We start from the raw sequence: 18,947 nt of genomic DNA, 5'->3' as shown, positions 1-18,947 counted from the left end.
TGCCATAATTCCTCAATTTAGGTTTATTTTGAGTTTGTGATTTTTTTTGGGGGGGGGGGGGGGGGGAAATTTCGCGATGTACTGAAGCTGCGATGATTGAACCACGACGTAGCGAGGGAAATATCACCTCAACAATTGTCAACCGGTGGTCCGCAGGCCTCTCGTGGCCTCAGGTGGTATTGCAGGTGGACTGCAAAATCGGAAATGGAAAAAAATTGTAACATTTAAAAAAAATAAAATGAATTTATGATTCAGACTTGATTTATTTTCCAGCTAATTTTGTGAATCATTTACCCATCCAAATTATGTCAAATGTAGCTGAAATGACCAAAGTAGACATACAGATACAAATAAATAGCCAGTATAGGTCTAGCCTCCGTTGCAAAATAAAATAATATTCCGTCAAAGGAGTGGTCCCCGAGTTGCTTCTTGGTTATAATGGTGGTCCCTCGAACAAAACCAGTTGAAAACCCCTGCGCTAGAAAACTGCCGCGTTGATGCCGTTCGTTGGCCCGTTTAGTACAGAAGTGTAGTACACTCACCCCGCCGTGCACCAGAGCCAGTGTCCACTATTTGATGTTGTTCACACTTTCCTCACAGACGCTGTTCCTGCAAGATAATGCCATCGGTCAGATCCGCCGGCAGGACCTGAGCCCGCTGGCACACCTGCGCTACCTCTACCTGCAGGTATGCACACACGCCCGTTATGCAAACGAGATGCGGAGGCTAGACGGCGCCCCCTTGCGCTCATCTCGCAGAACAACAGTATCTCTGCGGTGGAGCCGGGCTCATTCCAGTCGCAGGCGCAGCTGCTGGAGCTGGCGCTTGATGGGAACAGGATCCGGTCCGTGACAGCTGACACCTTCCGGGGACTGCGCCACCTGCGCATCCTCTACCTGGCCGCCAACCACATTGCGCGCCTGCTGGACATTTCGTGGCCTGCAGGTGACGTAGCAAAAGCCGCCCATTGAAATGCACTTGGAGGATGGGGGGAGTGGTTGTTACTTTAACCACCCAAAATGAAAATAAAAACTCGTGTTGTTTTGCGGCACGGCGCCCTCAGCGGCTGCAGGAGCTGCACCTGCAGCACAACGGCGTGGAGGCGGTGGGTGACCAGGCGCTGGCCGGTCTGGCCTCGCTGGCGCTGCTGGACCTGACCGGGAATCGCCTGCACACCTTGGCGGCCGCTGCACTGCGGCCACTGCTCAGCCTACAGGTGCTGCGCGTCACCGGTGAGCCGCCGCAATACCGCCAGCAAGGAGCAAAGAAGACGCATGTCGCCTGACCGACCAATGTTTTTTTGGATGCCTGCAGAGAACCCATGGCGCTGCGACTGCGCCCTACACTGGCTTCGGAGCTGGATGGATGACGAGGGCCGGCGGCTGCTTAGCTCGTCTGAGCGCCGGCGCCTGCGCTGCCGTGAGCCGCCACGACTCTCGCGCCTGGGCTTGTTGGAGGTGCCGCCCAACAGCCTGGTTTGCATCCCGCCCCTGGTGCAGCTGGAGCCCCGACGTATGGCCGTGCGCCTGGGCGACAGTCTGCGCGTCTCCTGCCACGCCTCCAGATACCCGCGCCCGCAGGTCAGCCCGCCACGTGGCGCAAAAAGGAACCTAAGTTTTTAATAACAACACCTTTTTAATGGTTGGGAGGGTGTCGTTTTACAAACAAATAACACTCAGATGATGGAATTTTAAAAATATTTTCATATTTTCAAAGTTTGGTATGGGGGTAAAAACCATTTTCTTTTTGTTGATAGGAACAAAGTCCATCCATCCATCCATCTTCTTCCGCTTATCCGGGGTCGGGTCGCGGGGGCAGCAGCTTCAGGAGGGACTCCCAGACTTCCCTCTCCCCAGCCACTTCATCTAGCTCATCCCGGGGGATCCCAAGGCGTTCCCAGGCCAGCTGAGAGACATAGTCTCTCCAGCGCGTCCTGGGTCGTCCCCAGGGTCTCCTACCGGTGGGACATGCCCGTCCAGGAGGCATCCTGATGAGATGCCCGGGCCACCTCATCTGTCTCCTCTCAACGTGGAGGAGTAGTGACTCTACTCCGAGTCTCTCCCGGATGACCGAACTTCTCACCCTATCTCTAATGGAGAGCCCGGACATCCTGCGGAGAAAACTCATTTCGGCCGCTTGTAGCCGGGATCTCGTTCTTTCCGTCACGACCCATAGCTCGTGACCATAGGTGAGGGTAGGAGCGTAAATCGAGAGCTTTGCCTTTTGGCTCAGCTCTCTCTTTACCACGACGGACCGGTACAGAGTCCGCATTACTGCCGACGCTGCACCGATCCGCCTGTCAATCTCGCGCTCCATCTTCCCCTCACTCGTGAACAAGATACTTAAACTTGGGGCAGGATCTCATCCCCGATCCGGAGAGGGCATTCCACCCTTTTCCGATCGAGGACCATGGACTCGGATTTGGAGGTGCTGACCCTCATCCCGACCGCTTCACACTCGGCTGCGAACCGCTCCAGTGAGAGCTGGAGATCACGGCCTGAAGAAGCCAACAGCACCACGTCGTCTGCAAAAAGCAGAGACGCGATGCTGAGGTCCCCAAACCGGACACCCTCAACGCCTCGGCTGCGCCTAGAAATTCTGTCCATAAAAATCATGAACAGAATCGGTGACAAAGGGCAGCCTTGGCGGAGTCCAACCCTCACTGGGAACGAATCCGACTTACTGCCGGAAATGCGGACCAAACTCTGGCATTGGTGATACAGGGACCGAACCGCCCTTATCAGTTGGCTTGGTACCCCGTACTCCCGAAGCACCCCCCCACAGAACCTCCCGAGGGACACGGTCAAACGCCTTCTCCAAGTCCACAAAACACATGTGGATTGGTTGGGCGAACTCCCATGCACCCTCGAGGATCCTGCTGGGGTTGAAGAGCTGGTCCACTGTTCCACGGCCAGGACGAAAGCCACACTGTTCCTCCTGAATCCGAGGTTCGACCTCCCGACGGACCCTCCTCTCCAGCACCCCTGAATAGACCTTACCAGGGAGGCTGAGGAGTGTAATTCCCCTGTAATTGGAACACACCCTCCGGTCCCCCTTCTTAAAGAGGGGAACCACCACCCCAGTCTGCCAATCCAGAGGCACTGTCCCCGATGTCCACGCGATGTTGTAGAGACGTGTCAGCCATGACAGCCCCACAACATCCAGAACCCTTAAGAAATCCGGGCGGATCTCATCCACCCCCGGGGCCTTGCCACCGAGGAGTTTTTTAACTACCTCAGTGACTTCGACCCCAGAGATTGGAGAGTCCGCCTCAGAGTCCCCAGGCCTTGCTTCCACAATGGAAGGCGTGTAGGTGGAATTGAGGAGGTGTTCGAAGTATTATCCCCACCGACACACATCGTCCCGAGTCGAGGTCAGCAGCACGCCATCTCCACTGTAAACAGTGTTGACGTTGCACTGCTCCAAGAAGGGTGGGTACTCTGAGCTGCCGTTTGGTGCATAGACACAAACAACAGTCAGGACCCGTCCCCCCACCCGAAGGTGGAGGGAGGCTACCCTCTCGTTCACCGGGGTGAACCCCAATGTGCAGGCGCCCAGCCGGGGGGGCAATAAGTATACAACAAAGTCACTCGTATTTAAGAAAACCAATGTTGAATGCTCTAACTTCCAGTTTGAAACGGGCCACTTCTTTGAGTTGACTTACCCCAGCGTGCCCCCTGCAGGTGACATGGAGGAAGGCATCTTCGGACAAGGCGTCACCACCGGTGCCCCGAGGGCTGGTGCACGACCTGGGCGGCGGGGCCCGAGGAGTGGGCAGCGGGACGGAGCCATCGGAGGGCGGCCGGGCACACGTGCAGAAGAGCGACGAGAGCGCCTTGCACTTTGACCCCGACACGGGCAGTGGGATGCTCTTCCTCAGCAACGTGACGGTGGCACATGCCGGCGTGTACGAGTGCGAGGCCTGGAACGCGGGCGGCACAGTGCGGGTCACCTTCCAGCTTGCCATCAACTGTTCGTCCTCGTCTATCTGGGCCGGCTGGGCGCAGGCGGCGCCCCTCGACACGCCGGTGTGGCCGCGCCTGCGGAGTGGCGGCGGTGAGGTGAGCCAGGAGCCTCTCTACGCTCTGGGCAGCATGGCCTTTGGCGCACTGGCCGCTGCCACGCAGATGGCCATCGCCGCCGGCATCTCGCTGCTGGTGCTCACCGCGCTGCTGCTGGTCGCCATGATCTACAGCCGACGACTGCGAGAACACAAGGACCAGCACGCTGCGAACAAGGTAAGCGCGCACCCGCAGGCTTGCAACAGGCTTAGGACAAATTGCCCTTTTTTCTTGCCGAAGAGGCATCGCTTTAGGACGTGTCCAAGAAGTTTGAATTTTTGGATCAGGAAATAGAGTAATCCCTCGTTTATCGCGGATAATTGGTTCAAAAAACCACCCGCGATAAATGAAATCCGCGAAGTATGGTCACCCTCTCATCTGTACTTTTTTTTTTATCTGTACATTTTTTGTGTGTCAATAAATGTATATGAAACCATTTAAGTGCATATATTATTATTATTATTAGAACATTAATTGTTTCAAACATGTAAATAATACATTAATAGTATAAATAACATACAGAAAATTCTGTATAAATATTGAAAATAATATACGTGTGTGCGTGTAACATGTTAAGAAAGCATGTGAAGTGATCAACTATACTAAAAATAACATGTGAAGTGGTCAACTATATTTGTAAGTGATGTGTTAATGATGAAGTTAAAATTTGTGAAAATAAAACATACAAGTCGCTCCTGAGTGTAAGTGGCCCCCCCACCCAAACTATGGAAAAAAAACACGATTTATAATCCGAAATTACGGTATGTACACGAATTTAAAACAGGAAGTGGTATTGCCTGAAAACGGCCTTCAAAATAAATCACCCTACCTCAAATCAAAGCACGGCTGAATAACATAAATAACATGGAGAATTCTTAACACATACTGTAAATATGTTTTTAGAACAACTTTTATCATTATAATTTTTTTTACAACAAGGTACAAGTGTACATACCGTTTTTTTTCATGTATAACGCGCCCCCATGTATAATACGCACCCTAAAAATGGCATGTTGATGCTGGAAAAAAGCCTGTACCCATGTATAATACGCACCCAAATTTTGACTCCTACTTAAATCCGTAAACGTAAAATTATTTCAGAAAAAATATCATCTTTGGGAACAACCGGATGTTATTCTGCTGGTCAGTATCACTGCGCATGTGCTAGCAAACTCGATAGCGAAGAAATGTTTCGGATTTGTGTAGGGTACATTGTGACAGCAAACGAGCAGGTGATCGAGCAAGCGTCTCATACGAGAGCATTGTGTTCGTATGGAGCGTGTTTGAAGTGAACAGCAGAGAAGAAAGCGCATCTGTAATGGCGGCCTCCGTATCATATCCGGATTTAAAAAAAAAAAAAAAAGAAGAATTTTTTTTTTTTTTTGTACTCATGTATAATGCGCACCCCAGATTTTAGGACAATAAATTAGTTAAATTTTGCGCATTATACATGGAAAAAAACCGTACTGTAAATATGTTTTTAGAACTCTTATTACTATAACAATTTTTCTATAACAAGGTACAACACTGTAAATATGTTTTTACAACTCTTATTATAACCATTTTTTTATAAAAAGTTTGTGCCATAATTTCTCAATTTAGAAGTTTTATTTTGACTTTAAAAAAAATTAATAATTTGGAAAAAAAATCCACGAGTTAGTGAAACCGCAATAAACGAACCGCGATGTAGCGAGGGATTACTGTACTTTTACTTTTAGGATGTGATAGTGAGACCTTTTTTTTCTTCCCCTCTCCACCCAATTGTTTTTTAATGTAAACATTTTTCCCCTAGAAATTCTCCCTTTAGCAGGACTAATGCTGTTTGGTTTGTCTTCAAAGAGACTGCAAGAATGCGCGGTTTAAGTTCAAATTGTTGTTGTGCGTCAGGAGGAGAGCATCCTTTACCTGAACGACTACTCGGACGGGCCGACCACGTTCGCCCAGCTGGAAGAGTTCCGGGACGAGCGTGGCCACGAGATGTTCGTCCTGAACCGTGCCAAACCCGTGTTGCCACCGGCCCTGCCCGCTGCCCCCCCTGACGCCGGCGGCCCCTCTGGCTCCTTGGCAACCGGCCCACCTCCCAGCCCCTCGCTCCCCCCCGCTGAAGCGGACAGCGACATTCAGACCGCGCTAAGAATTGCTGGCGAGGGTGGCGAGGCGGAGCCGGTCATGACGCCAGAGGGCGAGGGGGTCTTTGTCAACCACGCCGGCTTGTTTGTGGACTCTCTGACGGCCTACGAGATCCACTGCTGAATACAGGCCGACACTGTGACCCGATGGCTGTGCTTTTATCAAAACTCCTTGGACAAACACTGAGCAGCTTTCTGGACTTTCGTGTACTGGCGCATGTGCTTCTCCTTCGTACTTGTCTTCTTTGGAAAGTGAGCAAGAGAAAATAGAATTTTGCAGACAAACCGGGCTTGTCCTTTGAAAATAGCAGCGAAAGATGGAGGGTCACCTGACATCGTTTGGTGATGACAACGGCTGAATGTTGTTGTTTGCAAGTGCAATTTTGTCCTCACTGTTAAAGTAAAAAGCACCACGTGGAGGACAATATCGAGAACCCAAGGTTGATTTATTTGAGAAATCAGAGCTCTGTAACAAGGGTGCAACTTCATAAACATAGGTGGAGCGGAGCGTGTGTGCTTAGTTGGGAAAGTAGGCTGAAGGTGTTTTGCTGCGCGGAAACTCTGAGAAGGAAAGACAAGAATCGGCTGGTGAGCGTGCCCAAGGTTCAAGGTGTGACGTGGCCGTGCCGTTTTGTGCTATCACAAGTGTGCGACATCACCTCTGGCGATGAGCGCGTCGGGAGACTCGCGAACGGGGCCGCCGCCGTCATCTCTCCTCTTGAAGTATTTGGCATCCAGACCGCCAACGCTCGGGCTCGCTCTGTTATAGAGAAATTCACATTTCACTCTCACGTTCCCTCTTCTGGAGAGGAAGCCGTCTCAAGCGACTCACGCTGGCTTGTAGACAACATCGGGCATTGCGGGACTTTTGCTCACGTGAGGATAAAAGTGAGCCTGCAGGGGACAAAGAAAAAGACGGAAGATGGCGAGCAAACACGTGGATCCCATCCACAAAGATGACGGCGCTCTCTTACCGCTGACGTCATGGCGGCGGTCGGCAGCGTGCTCCGTGGCGGCTCCGCAAGCATCTCGCTCAGCCGCTTCTCGTTCAGCTGCTTGTTTATCCAGCCGATCACTGACAACGACACAGACAAAAGATGCCACATGAAAACGCCGCGCGCCCGAGACGAGGCGGACGCTTGCGCTCACCATTCTCATTGCTCCGCAGCAGCTCCTTCGACTCGGCCAGCTTCTTCATGCTGGACTCCAGCTGTTCCTTCAGACCCGCAACCTGACAAAGCGCGTGCGCGCACAGGTAAGTCAACAAAAAGCACATGCAGACATGCAGATTCACAAAACACATACATAGAAAGCCAACAGACTGGTACTGCAGGCACGTGCAAAAAGCGAGCGAAATGCAAAGTGAGCCACACGCAAGACACGCAAGCACGGGCTCGATTCACCTGCTGGTCCTTGTGCTGCAGCTGCTGGTGAGCATCGCGCACTTCCCCCTGTGCTCGCTCCAGCTGGGTGGAGGTGTCGCGCAGCACTTTCTCCTGCTCCACCAGTGCCACGTTCTTGTCCTTGTTCTTGCTCTGCTGAATTTGCAGCTCGCACCAGAATTTCTTGATAATCTCGTTGGCCTAACAACAGCGCCAGATGTCACAATACTGAGTCTCTTGGCATCTTAAATGCAGGCCCCATCCATTCCCAGTCCTCGCCAAAATAATTGGCGGCGCCGCCGGCGTTTTCTTGCGAGACACCAAATGGTGTCCAATAAGCAGCAGGCGGGCAATCTGCTAAAAAGCTTTGCGCAACCGCGGCCACCTCGCACATTTCGATACTGTTAGACGACGAGCGAGACGACAAACCTTCTTCAAATCTGCGGACAAAATCTCCACCTGGGCGTCGCGCTTTCGTAGCTCAGCTTCTTTGCTGCGGGCGTCCTCCTCGAGGGTTTCCTACACAACAAAGAGGAGGTGGCGTGTTGTGGTGTGGCGCGACAGCCCCCTCCTAACTGGGCCAGCCGGCGCCGACCTTCTGCTGTTGTGCCGCCTTCAGTGCCTCCCGAGTGCGACTCGCGTTTTGCTCGCGGTCTTTGGCTTCCTGCTCCAGCGTCCCCACACGCGTCTGCAGCTGTTGGCCCAGTCGCTCGTTGGCGTGAAGCGCTGTCTCGGCCGAGTCCCTCTGGCGCCGCATCGACGCCACCTGCTGCTGGAAGCGCTGGCACTCCTGCGCGCACGCAACACAAGCCATCGAGCCATACAGGACTGTCTCAGAAAATTTGAATATTGTGATAAAGTTCTTTATTTTCTGTAATACAATTAAAAAAAACAAAAATGTAATACATTCTGGATTCATTACAAATCAACTGACATATTGCAAGCCTTTTATTATTTTAATATTGCTGATTATGGCACACACCTTAAGAAAACTCAAATATTCCAAAATATTAGAATATCATGAAAAAGTATACTAGTAGGGTATTCAACTAATCACTTGAATCGTCTAACTCGAAACACCTGCAAGGGTTTCCTGAGCCTTGAAAAACATTCAGCTTGGTTCAGTAAACTAAATCACAAGTATGGGGAAGACTGCTGATCTGAATGCGGTCCAGAGGACCATCATTGACACCCTCCATCAGGAGGGTAAGACCCAATAAGAAATTTCTCAAAGAGCAAGCTGTTCACAGAGTGCAGTTTCAAAGCACATCCACAAAAAGTCTGTTGGAAGGGGGAAATGTGGCAGGAAACGCTGCACAACCAAGAGAGATGACCACAGCCTTAACAGCATTGTGAAGAAGAGTCGCTTCCAGAATTTGAAGGAGCTTCATAGACTGTGGACTGAAGCTGGAGTCCAGGTATCAAAAGCCACTGTTCACAGACGTGTCCGGGAAATGGGCTACAATAGCCGTATTCCCATGGTCAAGCCACTTCTGAAGCGTCTGACTTGGGCTATGGAAAAGAAGCACTAGACAGTTGCAGAGTGGTCCAAAGTCCTCTTTTCAGACAAAAGCAAGTTTTGTATTTCATTTGGAAGTCAAGGCGCCAGAGTCTGGAGCAAGGCTGGAGAGGAGCAAAATCCCAGTTGCGTGAAATCCAGTGTGAAGTTCCCACAGTCAGTGATGGCTTGGGGAGCCATGTCAGCTGCTGGTGTTGGTCCACTGTTTTTCATTGAGTCCAGAGTAAACGCAGCTGTGTAGCAAGAGATTTTAGAGCACTACATGCTTCCGTCTGCTGAAAAACTCTATGGAGATGATTTCATTTTCCAGCATGATCTGGCACCTGCCAACAGTGCCAAAACCACCAGTAAATGGTGTACTGACCATGGCATTACTGTCCTCGATTGGCCTGCCAATTCCCCTGATCTGAACCCCATCGAGAATTTGTGGGGTATTGTGAAGAAGAAGCTGAAAGACACTAGACCCAACAATGCAAATGAGCTAAAGGCCGCTATTGAAACATACTGGGCATCCATAACGCCTCAGCAATGCCACAGGCTGATTGCCTCCATGCCACGCCGCATTGATGCAGTAATCCGTGCAAAAGGATTCCCAACCAAGTACTGAGTGCATTAATGGACATTTTCAAATGTTTGATTTTGTTTTGCTGTTATAAATCTTTTTTTTTTTAGATAGGATTTATGAGTTTCTTAAGCTGTAGGCCAGGGGTGGCCAACCAGTCAGAGACTAAGAGCCACATTTTTTTACTGTGTACCGCAAAGAGCCACGTCCCCCCCCGCCACCCCCCCCTCCCCCCTCGAAGCGAACACGCAGCGTTTCACGTCCCATCCATCCTGGCTTCCCGCTTTGGGTCAGATGAAACGGGTTCACACAAACGAGGTGCGCTTATGAATACGACCAAACAAAACTGTCAGCATTTATTTGACTTTATGGACTGGTGCCATGGTTGGAACTATGGGCCTTGGCTCCAAGAGTGTGAAGCCCGTACTCTTGAGTTCACGTTGCTGAGTCATTGTATAGGCAGTGGCATTTTACACCTAACTATTGTTTTCATGCGCTCTCTATCTGGCGCTGTGAATATGACAAAAATGGCAGACGTACCTTCTCGGCGGCCACCAGTTTGGCCTCGAGGTCCCTGAGGGCGGCCTGGTTTTGGTAGTCCCTGTCACTCAGCTCCCCACAGGAGGTCTCCAGCTGCACCAGGCGGCTTTGCATCTGCTGGCTGTCGCGCTGGTGAGCGCGCTCCAGCTCCTGACAGTGCTTTTGCGTCTGCTGCTGCTGGCGCTCCTGCAACTGTGACATATCATCATCACTCGGCGCCACAGGGTTGGCCGGAGGGGGTCGGGGAGTCGGGCTTACGTCGGCCGCCTTCTCCTGCTCACGGCGCAACTCGTCAGCGTGACGGCTGCAAAGCGAGTTCTTCTCAAGAGTCCATTCCAGACGCATGCGCTCCATCTCCGACAGCGTCTGGCGAGATACGTGACGCCGAACCTAATTCAATCTCATTTTAAAAGGTTTAGTTTTGGATGGACCGATTATCGGAACTCTGCACCTGATTATCAGCATTTCACTAAAATGATAATTGGTCCGTTATTACGGAGTACTGGTGCGAGGCCGAAATTGCACATTTGGACAATTTCAAGTTTGCGTATCGAAATAATGAATCAGAACAAAGCAGCTGTCAATTCATTTGATAAAAAATGCCTTGTCAATTAATTATTGTAGCTGCAGCTTTTTTTGTTTTTAGATTTAGCAACAAAAAATGGCAACAAGAAACAGAACCTGCTCAGCGTCGTTGAGCCGCCTCGTCAGATCATCTTCTGTCTTTTTCAATTTTAGCTCCAGTGCTTCCTTCTCAGCCTGAAACGCAATAAGACGACGTGACATCGATTGTTGACAGTTGTCAAGAGCCATTTTGGTCATCCCCATTGAAAGAATAAGACGGAAAATAAGTTAGAACGTAAAGCAGTACTCTTTGATTAAATTAACTCCTGAAATAATTTGGTAATCCAAGAATTGTTCATGTACTTATTTTAAATCATAAATAACGAGCTATTTACTTCCAACTAGATTCAATCGAACTAACTCAAACAAAAGACTTCATTATCCAAATCCACATTTTCACATAGACCAGTTCATCGGGTATTGAGTGGGCCCATCTGTCCGATTTCAAAATGTGCATGGGCCCCAGAATTGTCCTGCCCTTGGCGTGTCACCTTGACAGAGGTCAGACAGGCAGCCAGGTAGTCTGTGACGTGCTTATCAGAGCCCTGCGTCAGCCGCAGAGAAAGCTGGTTGCTGTGCTTAAAGGAGTTGGTCTCCATCACGCTCAGCTGGCCGGGGCCATCCAGTGACGGCGAGTCGCATGAGAACAGCAGCTGGAACCTGCACACCATCAAAAAAAATCAAATGAATAAAAAAAAATTTTTATTAAAAAAAAACAAGAGGCTCCCACAGCGAAAACATGTTGATGTTGTTGGGGGCAGCGGAGTACCTGGGATGGCTGCAATTCTGCTCTGACTGACATTGACGAAGAAGCTGCACCAGCATCTCAGGGAAAGACGCAAATTCAATCAACAACTCCTGCTGGACTTTCAAACTAAACAGAAAAATAAAAGAGCACTTGAAAAAAAAAAGCACATTGATGCAGGAAATGGAATTGTGGCTACTTCTGAGGCAAACCTTTGGAAATCTTCCTCAGAGATTGTGAGGCTGAAGAAAAAATGCGGATCCTCGTCATTGGTCAATCTTACCAGAAGATCCTGATGAGCAGAAGAGACACAATGGATTTCAGGTCGCTTCACTTAAAACTCCCATTAAAGGGTTTCCACCAGCATTCATACCACAGAGTGGGTTAAGAAAAGACATATATGAGACTAACTCAATAGGCTTCTAGAAAAGGCTGCCACAAAGAAAACCAACAAGAGCCAAAGTTACAAGTCAGCAATCCAAAGCAACTAAGACAAGAAACAAAGGCAAAAAGTAACAGTAGGCCAGCTGGTAAGAGTCCTAAATGTTGTAAATGATCCCGAGGTTTGCCACATATGTATGTAAGTCCTGTCTCCCCCTCACACCCCGTCGGATCATTGTTGTCTTAATGTCTTTTTGGTTCCTGTTGTCGTACGGTCTTGCTGTCGTCATGTCCTGCTGTCTTCTTGTTTCACGTCCTGGTCAGTCACTCAAGTTATTGTTTTGTTAAGTTTTTTTTTTTTTTCTTTTTCTTTTGGTATGGCGCCGTAAGTGGCTGCCTCCCAGCAGTGTTCTCTCTTTTCCTCTTTATTTCTTTCTTTTCTCCTTTTTCTTTCTGTCTTTTTGTCCATTCGGCGATGCTGGTGCCTTCTACCGCACCTCGGTATCTCTTCGGATCGGATATTTTGTATTATTTTTTTTTCTTCCTGGGACCGGGATCATCGGTCGAGACCGGCGTAACTCTACGGCGGCTTCCTGCTTATCCGGGCAGTGATGACCGGGTCCCTCGCCTTGGCCTTGCAGCCGCAACCCCTGTGGGGAGTCCGCTCCCTCGTGCTCGTCGGAACCAACGACTTTCGCCATGCTAGCCCCGTGGTGACCATCTGCACGTGCACCCGACTGGGTGCCCAGGACGCTGCTCACACGTTTGCCTGCTTTGTGATGTTTTTCACCGATTCACGACCACGGTCCATTGGGCGCCGTTGAACTGGACTGCCCCTACACCTGTCTATGGACCCCGTGGAGGCTATTAATGTGTTTTGGGGTGTTCTCTTGTATTGAGGGGTGCTGGTTGGCCACAGTTACTTTTTTTCCTTTGTCTTTTATCTTTGTTTTGCTTTGATGGCTTTTATCTTGAGCACTTTCTGGCTTTCTTTGTGGCGCCGTTGTGTGGCAGCCTTATGAGAGCCTGTTGAGTTGCGCTCATGCCATTTGTGCGTCTTTTGTATACCCACTCTGTGGTATGAATACTGCTGGGGCCTGAATTTCCCCACCCCTGGGGATCAATAAATATTCAATCAATCAATCAATCAATCAATTTTATGTTGGCGTTTCGCTAGAGGACTGACTGCTCTTGAAATATGCAATAATTCAAAGCAAGGAGTGCTCAAGGACTTTCTTATTCGAAATAAATGCCATACTCACTCGTTTGCAAACGGCACTTGTGCTCGACTGACGCTCAATGGTGACGCGGATGCGTGCTTTTCTGTATTAACAGGAAAACATACCTTATCATACAGATGAAACCATTCTATTTTTTTCCCCTCCGAAATCAGTAATTTATCCAGGTAAAGTCAAAAAGCTTCGGATGAAGGCCAACCTGGCTGCGGCAAAACAAAAGCCAATACGAGACAGATACAATGAATTACAAAGAAAGATCAAAGAACATACACACAAAACAAGTCATCGGAACTTGACAGTGCAATGACAGTACACGCAGGTAGCGCAACTCGTGCGTGAGAGTTGGGCGCTCAAGCAGGACGCGTACGCGGCTAACTTGTCAAATGACAAAACAAAAACAAAATACCAAAATACCTTTCATCACAGTGTCGACATCTAATTATGACTTTGACAACGTCGCTAAAAATTGCCTCCATGTTGGCCCGCCGTTGCGATTGTATTTCTTCTTCTTTGGTAAGCTTATCTTCTCCGCCGACGGACTGTCGGCAAATTACGCGTTACCGCCCTCTTTTGGGAGAACTGGTGGTGCCGCAAACTTGATTTTCTATCAGTTTGCTGTTGCTGAGCTAAAGTTAATACTGTACATGTATTAAAGTCTTGGAAGAATGGCATTAGTCGTAATATTTTAAACATTATACTGCGAGCAGGCAGGCAGTTAAGGGAAGCTTTATACGTGCGTTCTTTGTCGTGTAATATTGCTTTCGTTCATTTGTTGGCAGTTAAACACGTGCTTCTTGCTTCTGCCACAATCCACTAAATTTAATCCCTAGAAGGGAAATTCACCTCATACGAGCAATGGAGGTCATTCTCTTACTAAAGCATGTTGATTATATTTATATAACTAATTAACATTTAGGCTGTAGTCAAATTCGACATGTGGTGACTGTATACAACCGGGTGAGCTCAACTATAACTAGAAGGCAAAACCAAGTAAGCAAACCAAAAATTAAACCCAAATGTTGACACTGTCAATGGAGAATTAGTTGGTTTATTTTCTATGTACATGATAAGTGTTATAAATATAATACACCATAAACACAAAAGGTGGCGCCATTGTCAGATTTAAAAACAAAACTCAAGATTGTTCGCTTTCTAATCTGAGTTTGCCGCGCTCGGACACCGGCACCGATTACATGATCGCGGCATCCCGCAGCATTCATGGGGAGGGCTCGTCAAACATTTAAGACATGCTGCACTTTTTCAGTTTCTTGGTCAAAAGTGAACCACATTGCTTTTTTTTTTTTTCTTTTACCTTGCAACTTCCCAAATGTCAATTGAAGCTGACCTTGATGAGACCCAAAGGAACAACTAATGCTGTCATCTGGTGGCACGCACGCACACTGCAGTTAGTGGTCGCATGAAAGCTCCTGATGAAAATCCAGGACACTAGCCTCCCTTTTGGGTTCTTCTTCACGTTGGCCCTTGCGGTGCGTGTTGCGGCAATGTCATTGGCTGCTGTCGGTGATGACAATAAGCGCTGGTCCGGCGCCGTGCTGCGCAACCTCCGTTTGGGCGTTGGCGTCGTCACGGTGATGGCCATCGAGGCACGGCGCGGCGCAGACTGCGTGCGTGTTGATGTTGTAGACGCCGGGCATGAGGAAGCAGGCTTGCAACTCCAGGTGACGCGTCTGCCGGGGACAAAGCGCCAGCCGGTAGCGGGTCTGGCCAACCCAGGTGAAGCTACACGCGCACTCGCTCCACTCAGAACTACACAAGATGTGGGGGGGGGGAGAAAGTCCTAGCGTGTGTTTTTGTGTACTTGCGTATGAATTTTTGCATGTCTGTGTGTCCATAAGTGAATGCGTTTGTATGTGTGAGTGAGCAGGCAAGGGCCAAACTTGAAAAAGCCACACACTCACCTGGTGGTTTTGTGCCTGAGGTCTACTGTGATATCCACATCAGTCCGGCAGCAGTTGGACAAAACCAAACAAACGGGAACCACACAAACACTGCACACCAGGGGTCCCCAAACTTTTTCCTGTGAGGGCCACATAACCTTTCCCTTCTCTGATGGGGGGCCGGTGTCAGTTTGTAACAGAAAAAGTGTGACGATCGTAGGCGAGCTTAAAAAAAGTTTTTTTCCAGAAAGCCACACATAACCAAATAACGGTTATTTAATAACCCTTTCCAGGTTCTTTACACAAAAAAAGTCAGGAAACTAATAACACTATTAATGAAATAAATAATAACTAAATAACCCTCTCCGAGTTCTTCACAGAAAAATCAGGAAATAAATAATAACTAAATAACTCTCTCTGGGTTCTTCATAGAAAAAAAACCATGGAACATTAACTTTCTGTTGTGCCATGCACAATCTTAACAGATAAAAGTTCAGCTCAGTTGTCAGAGCAGAACCTCTCTGACACATATGAGCAGTCTCTTAAAGTTCTTGTGTTCCTTCCTTATAATCCTTTTGTAGGTTCCAGTAGGCTTGTAGACACCGCTGTCTTTTTTGTTAAAGTTTGATAGTGCGTCATAGTCTGGAGTAAAATTTGTTGTGGTAATTCTTAGGCGAGATCCGAGGTGTTGGTCCGTTTACCTCGATATGTGACTGGTAGATTTTGACGTTCATGTGGCTGAAACTGCATCTGAAAGCTCAGCGCGCGAATTACAAGAATGCTGTCGTCACAGCCCATGCTCTAAATTCGGGACTGATACAAATAGAGCGCGAGTGCGCCATGTCCGTACACGCACTTGTGAGCGTGCACCGAGCTTTCTGACACGGCTTCCGGTAGTAAATGCGCAGGCGAGCGCTTCCCCATCTACTGGGGAAACGCAGTCATTGCAGGCAAAATGACCAAAAAAAAAAGTTTAATAATACAATTTGTTCAGGGTTGGCGGGCCGGATTAAACGGTCCCGTGGGCCGTATCCGGCCCGCGGGCCGTAGTTTGGTGACCCCTGCTGCACACAATAAACAATATTTACAAGTGCATTTGGCCACCTCGTTTGCATGTGCCCACGTGTGCGCGCCACCTGTCGTGTGCAAAGTCATGCGCGTATGTCTCCGAGTAGCGCAGGTTGCTCTTGATGAGTCGTGAGAGTTGCGTGGATGGCAGCACGGTGGGAGGTGGCGGATCCGACTTGAACTTGAGCAGAACCATCTCCTGAGTGTCCTGATAACGAGACAACACCTCGTGAGCGTGTGTGACATAGCAACAAGAACGCACAGACACTATGAGAGATGTGGCCCAGCTCAAGAGAAGCCGGATCGGGTCAACCCGCCGTCACATGGTGATACGCTAAACACAAAACGAGGCATCCAAAGATGTGGTCACCTGCTTGGGAGCGAGGGAAGTGGCCTCTTCGCCCACCGCCTGCAGCGCCACGTGGAGTTGACCTTCCAGGATCAGCTGCTTGCTGTCCTCCACCACGTAAGCCTGCACACATGAAAATAGCACTTCAAATTCCAAGTACGCGCCTTCTGTAACACACCTTTCTGAACAAACACGCACACACGCATGCAAACCTGACCTTCCAGATGACAATAATGTTGAGGTCCAGCCGGTCGCACTCGTTGACCACGCGGACCAAGTCCTCGCCCAGGCTTCTGCCGCCGGAGGGCGTCCTTGACCCCGAGGAGCAGGTGTCGGCACGGCAAGCCTTGGACGTCCGGCGGCAGCGGAAGAAGAAGTCGCCGCAGGGCGTGGCCGAACTTACGATCTGCACCCATATTGACAACAGTGATGACGTCAAGTGTCCTTCAACTCTATTCGATGGTACGCCCGTTATAATCGCACATTTTGTCAAATATCAGACAATTTGCCAGGATTGCGGACGGGGGCAGAATGAACCCCGCCACAGCCCTAAACCGAGTCGTGTGGGTCTACGTGCACAAAAGACGGCCGCTTGGCGTACCCGCTCGTCACTCAGATTGACATCGGCAAAGGTGAACATCTCGGCGCGGTCCAAGGAAGCTTCAAACACAAACACGAGGAACAATCAATGATTGAAGTGTGCGGTTGAGCATGTACATGGCAGCGACGCACCTCGGCGAGCTTTGCACGGTGCCGCTCTGAAACAAAGCTTGGCTCGCTCTTTGCTGCTTACTTTGCAGTCTGGAGGGAAAAAAAAAAAAACAACCAGTCAATACCGGATGAAACCTTCCAAATCGTTCAACATGGCCAGAAAAGAACAAATGTGCTTAAACGTTACCACGTGTTCAACCACCTTGTCGGTGTGAAGCCCGTACTCTTGAGTTCACGTTGCTGAGTCATTGTATAGGCAGTGGAATTTTACACCTAACTATTGTTTTCATGCGCTCTCTATCTGGCGCTGTGAATATGACAAAAATGGCAGACGTACCTTCTCGGCGGCCACCAGTTTGGCCTTGAGGTCCCTGAGGGCGGCCTGGTTTTGGTAGTCCGTGTCACTCAGCTCCCCACAGGAGGTCTCCAGCTGCACCAGGCGGCTTTGCATCTGCTGGCTGTCGCGCTGGTGAGCGCGCTCCAGCTCCTGACAGTGCGTTTGCGTCTGCTGCTGCTGGCGCTCCTGCAACTGTGACATATCATCATCACTCGGCGCCACAGGGTTGGCCGGAGGGTGTCGGGGAGTCGGGCTTACGTCGGCCGCCTTCTCCTGCTCACGGCGCAACTCGTCAGCGCAACGGCTGCAAAGCGAGTTCTTCTCAATAGTCCATTCCAGAGGCATGCGCTCCATCTCCGACAGCGTCTGGCGAGATACGTGATGCCGAACCCAATTCAATCTCATTTTAAAAGGTTTAGTTTTAGATGGACCGATTATCGGGAACTCTGCACCTGATTATCAGCATTTCACTAAAATGATAATCGGTCCGTTATTACGGAGTACTGGTGCGAGGCCGAAATTGCACATTTGGACAATTTCAAGTTTGCGTATCGAAATAATGAATCACAGAACAAAGCAGCTGTCAATTCATTTGATAAAAAATGCCTTGTCAATTAATTATTGTAGCTGCAGCTTGTTCTGTTTTTAGATTTAGCAACAAAAAATGGCAACAAGAAACAGAACCTGCTCGGCGTCGTTGAGCCGCCTCGTCAGATCATCTTCTGTCTTTTTCAATTTTAGCTACCGTGCTTCCTTCTCAGCCTGAAACGCAATAAGACGACGTCGACAGTTGTCAAGAGCCATTTTGGTCATCCCCATTGAAAGAATAAGACGGAAAATAAGTTAGAACGTAAAGCAGTAGTCTTTGATTAAGTTAACTCCTGAAATAATTTGGTAATCAAAGAATTGTTCATGTACTTATTTTAAATCATAAACTAGAATTTGCAATTCCTGAAGAAATTGCGTGTGAAGGTGAAGAAGTTGAATAAATATTGAAGGAATGCTGCAGAATGATGTTGAAACAAGTTGAATCGGTTGAAAAATGTAGAAATGAGAAGGGAAAAAGAAAATATAGGTGAAGTTTTTGGTAAGTGGGAAGTTGTGGAATAGGTAGGCAAAAGATGAACAGTTGAAAGTTGGAATGGGTTGAATCGGCTGAAAAATGTAGAAATTAAAATAGAAAAATGAAATTTTGGAGAATGTGGTTGAATTTCAAATTTGGAATTTTTGGTAAGTGGGAAGTTGTGGAATAGGTAGGCAAAAGATGTACAGTTGAAAGTTGGAACGGGTTGAATCAGTTAAAAAATGAAGGAGTTAGAGCAAATGTTGAGTCCCCATAGAGAATGAATGGAAAAATAAAAAATAAAGCAATTGCGCCAAATTCTTTTTAAATTTGGAACAAA

General features: G+C 48.9%; 2 protein-coding genes and 1 pseudogene across 2 annotated transcripts; 1 reads left to right on the top strand and 2 right to left on the bottom strand.

Annotated features, from left to right (window-relative positions):
* Positions 1-576: 576 nt before the first annotated feature.
* On the top strand, positions 577-6,598 carry LOC133167239 (leucine-rich repeat-containing protein 24-like; annotated as a pseudogene).
* Positions 6,599-6,628: 30 nt separating this feature from the next.
* LOC133167127 (spindle assembly abnormal protein 6 homolog) lies at positions 6,629-13,715 on the bottom strand. Its single transcript, XM_061297691.1, has 16 exons — positions 13,596-13,715; positions 13,206-13,266; positions 11,775-11,854; positions 11,587-11,691; positions 11,309-11,477; positions 10,875-10,952; positions 10,452-10,559; positions 10,194-10,385; positions 8,168-8,362; positions 8,002-8,091; positions 7,594-7,773; positions 7,340-7,421; positions 7,165-7,265; positions 7,023-7,084; positions 6,850-6,950; positions 6,629-6,751 (listed from the first exon to the last, which is right to left on the bottom strand). Exons 1-16 carry the CDS (start codon positions 13,655-13,657, stop codon positions 6,708-6,710), a joined length of 1,710 nt encoding a protein of 569 aa, XP_061153675.1. The 5' UTR covers positions 13,658-13,715; the 3' UTR covers positions 6,629-6,707.
* Positions 13,716-14,213: 498 nt separating this feature from the next.
* Positions 14,214-17,745, bottom strand: LOC133167238 (trafficking protein particle complex subunit 8-like). The gene is made up of 9 exons (XM_061297865.1): positions 17,545-17,745; positions 17,343-17,409; positions 17,229-17,297; positions 17,098-17,156; positions 16,714-16,902; positions 16,518-16,619; positions 16,216-16,355; positions 15,101-15,190; positions 14,214-14,948 (listed from the first exon to the last, which is right to left on the bottom strand). The coding sequence occupies exons 1-9, from the start codon at positions 17,743-17,745 to the stop codon at positions 14,687-14,689; spliced, it is 1,179 nt and encodes a 392-aa protein (XP_061153849.1). The 3' UTR covers positions 14,214-14,686.
* Positions 17,746-18,947: the final 1,202 nt, after the last annotated feature.

This window comes from Syngnathus typhle, linkage group LG14 (genome assembly GCF_033458585.1).
Source record: "Syngnathus typhle isolate RoL2023-S1 ecotype Sweden linkage group LG14, RoL_Styp_1.0, whole genome shotgun sequence".
Taxonomy (NCBI): Eukaryota; Metazoa; Chordata; class Actinopteri; order Syngnathiformes; family Syngnathidae; genus Syngnathus; species Syngnathus typhle.
Note: the sequence above shows the minus strand (reverse complement) of the source record. Positions and strands in the feature narration are given on the sequence as shown.

Excerpts from the sequence above, each read along its gene's own strand:
- LOC133167127 (XM_061297691.1), bottom strand. The coding sequence starts at position 13,657 with ATGGAGGCAATTTTTAGCGACGTTGTCAAAGTCATAATTAGATGTCGA. Across the intron at positions 7,085-7,164 it reads CCGCCGCCATGACGTCAGCG|GCTCACTTTTATCCTCACGT; the intron begins GTAAGAGAGCGC and ends TGTCCCCTGCAG. Across the intron at positions 6,752-6,849 it reads CGACGCGCTCATCGCCAGAG|AGTTTCCGCGCAGCAAAACA; the intron begins GTGATGTCGCAC and ends TTTCCTTCTCAG.
- LOC133167238 (XM_061297865.1), bottom strand. The coding sequence starts at position 17,745 with ATGTCACAGTTGCAGGAGCGCCAGCAGCAGCAGACGCAAACGCACTGT. Across the intron at positions 16,903-17,097 it reads TCAATCTGAGTGACGAGCGG|ATCGTAAGTTCGGCCACGCC; the intron begins GTACGCCAAGCG and ends ATATGGGTGCAG. Across the intron at positions 16,620-16,713 it reads ACATTATTGTCATCTGGAAG|GCTTACGTGGTGGAGGACAG; the intron begins GTCAGGTTTGCA and ends TCATGTGTGCAG.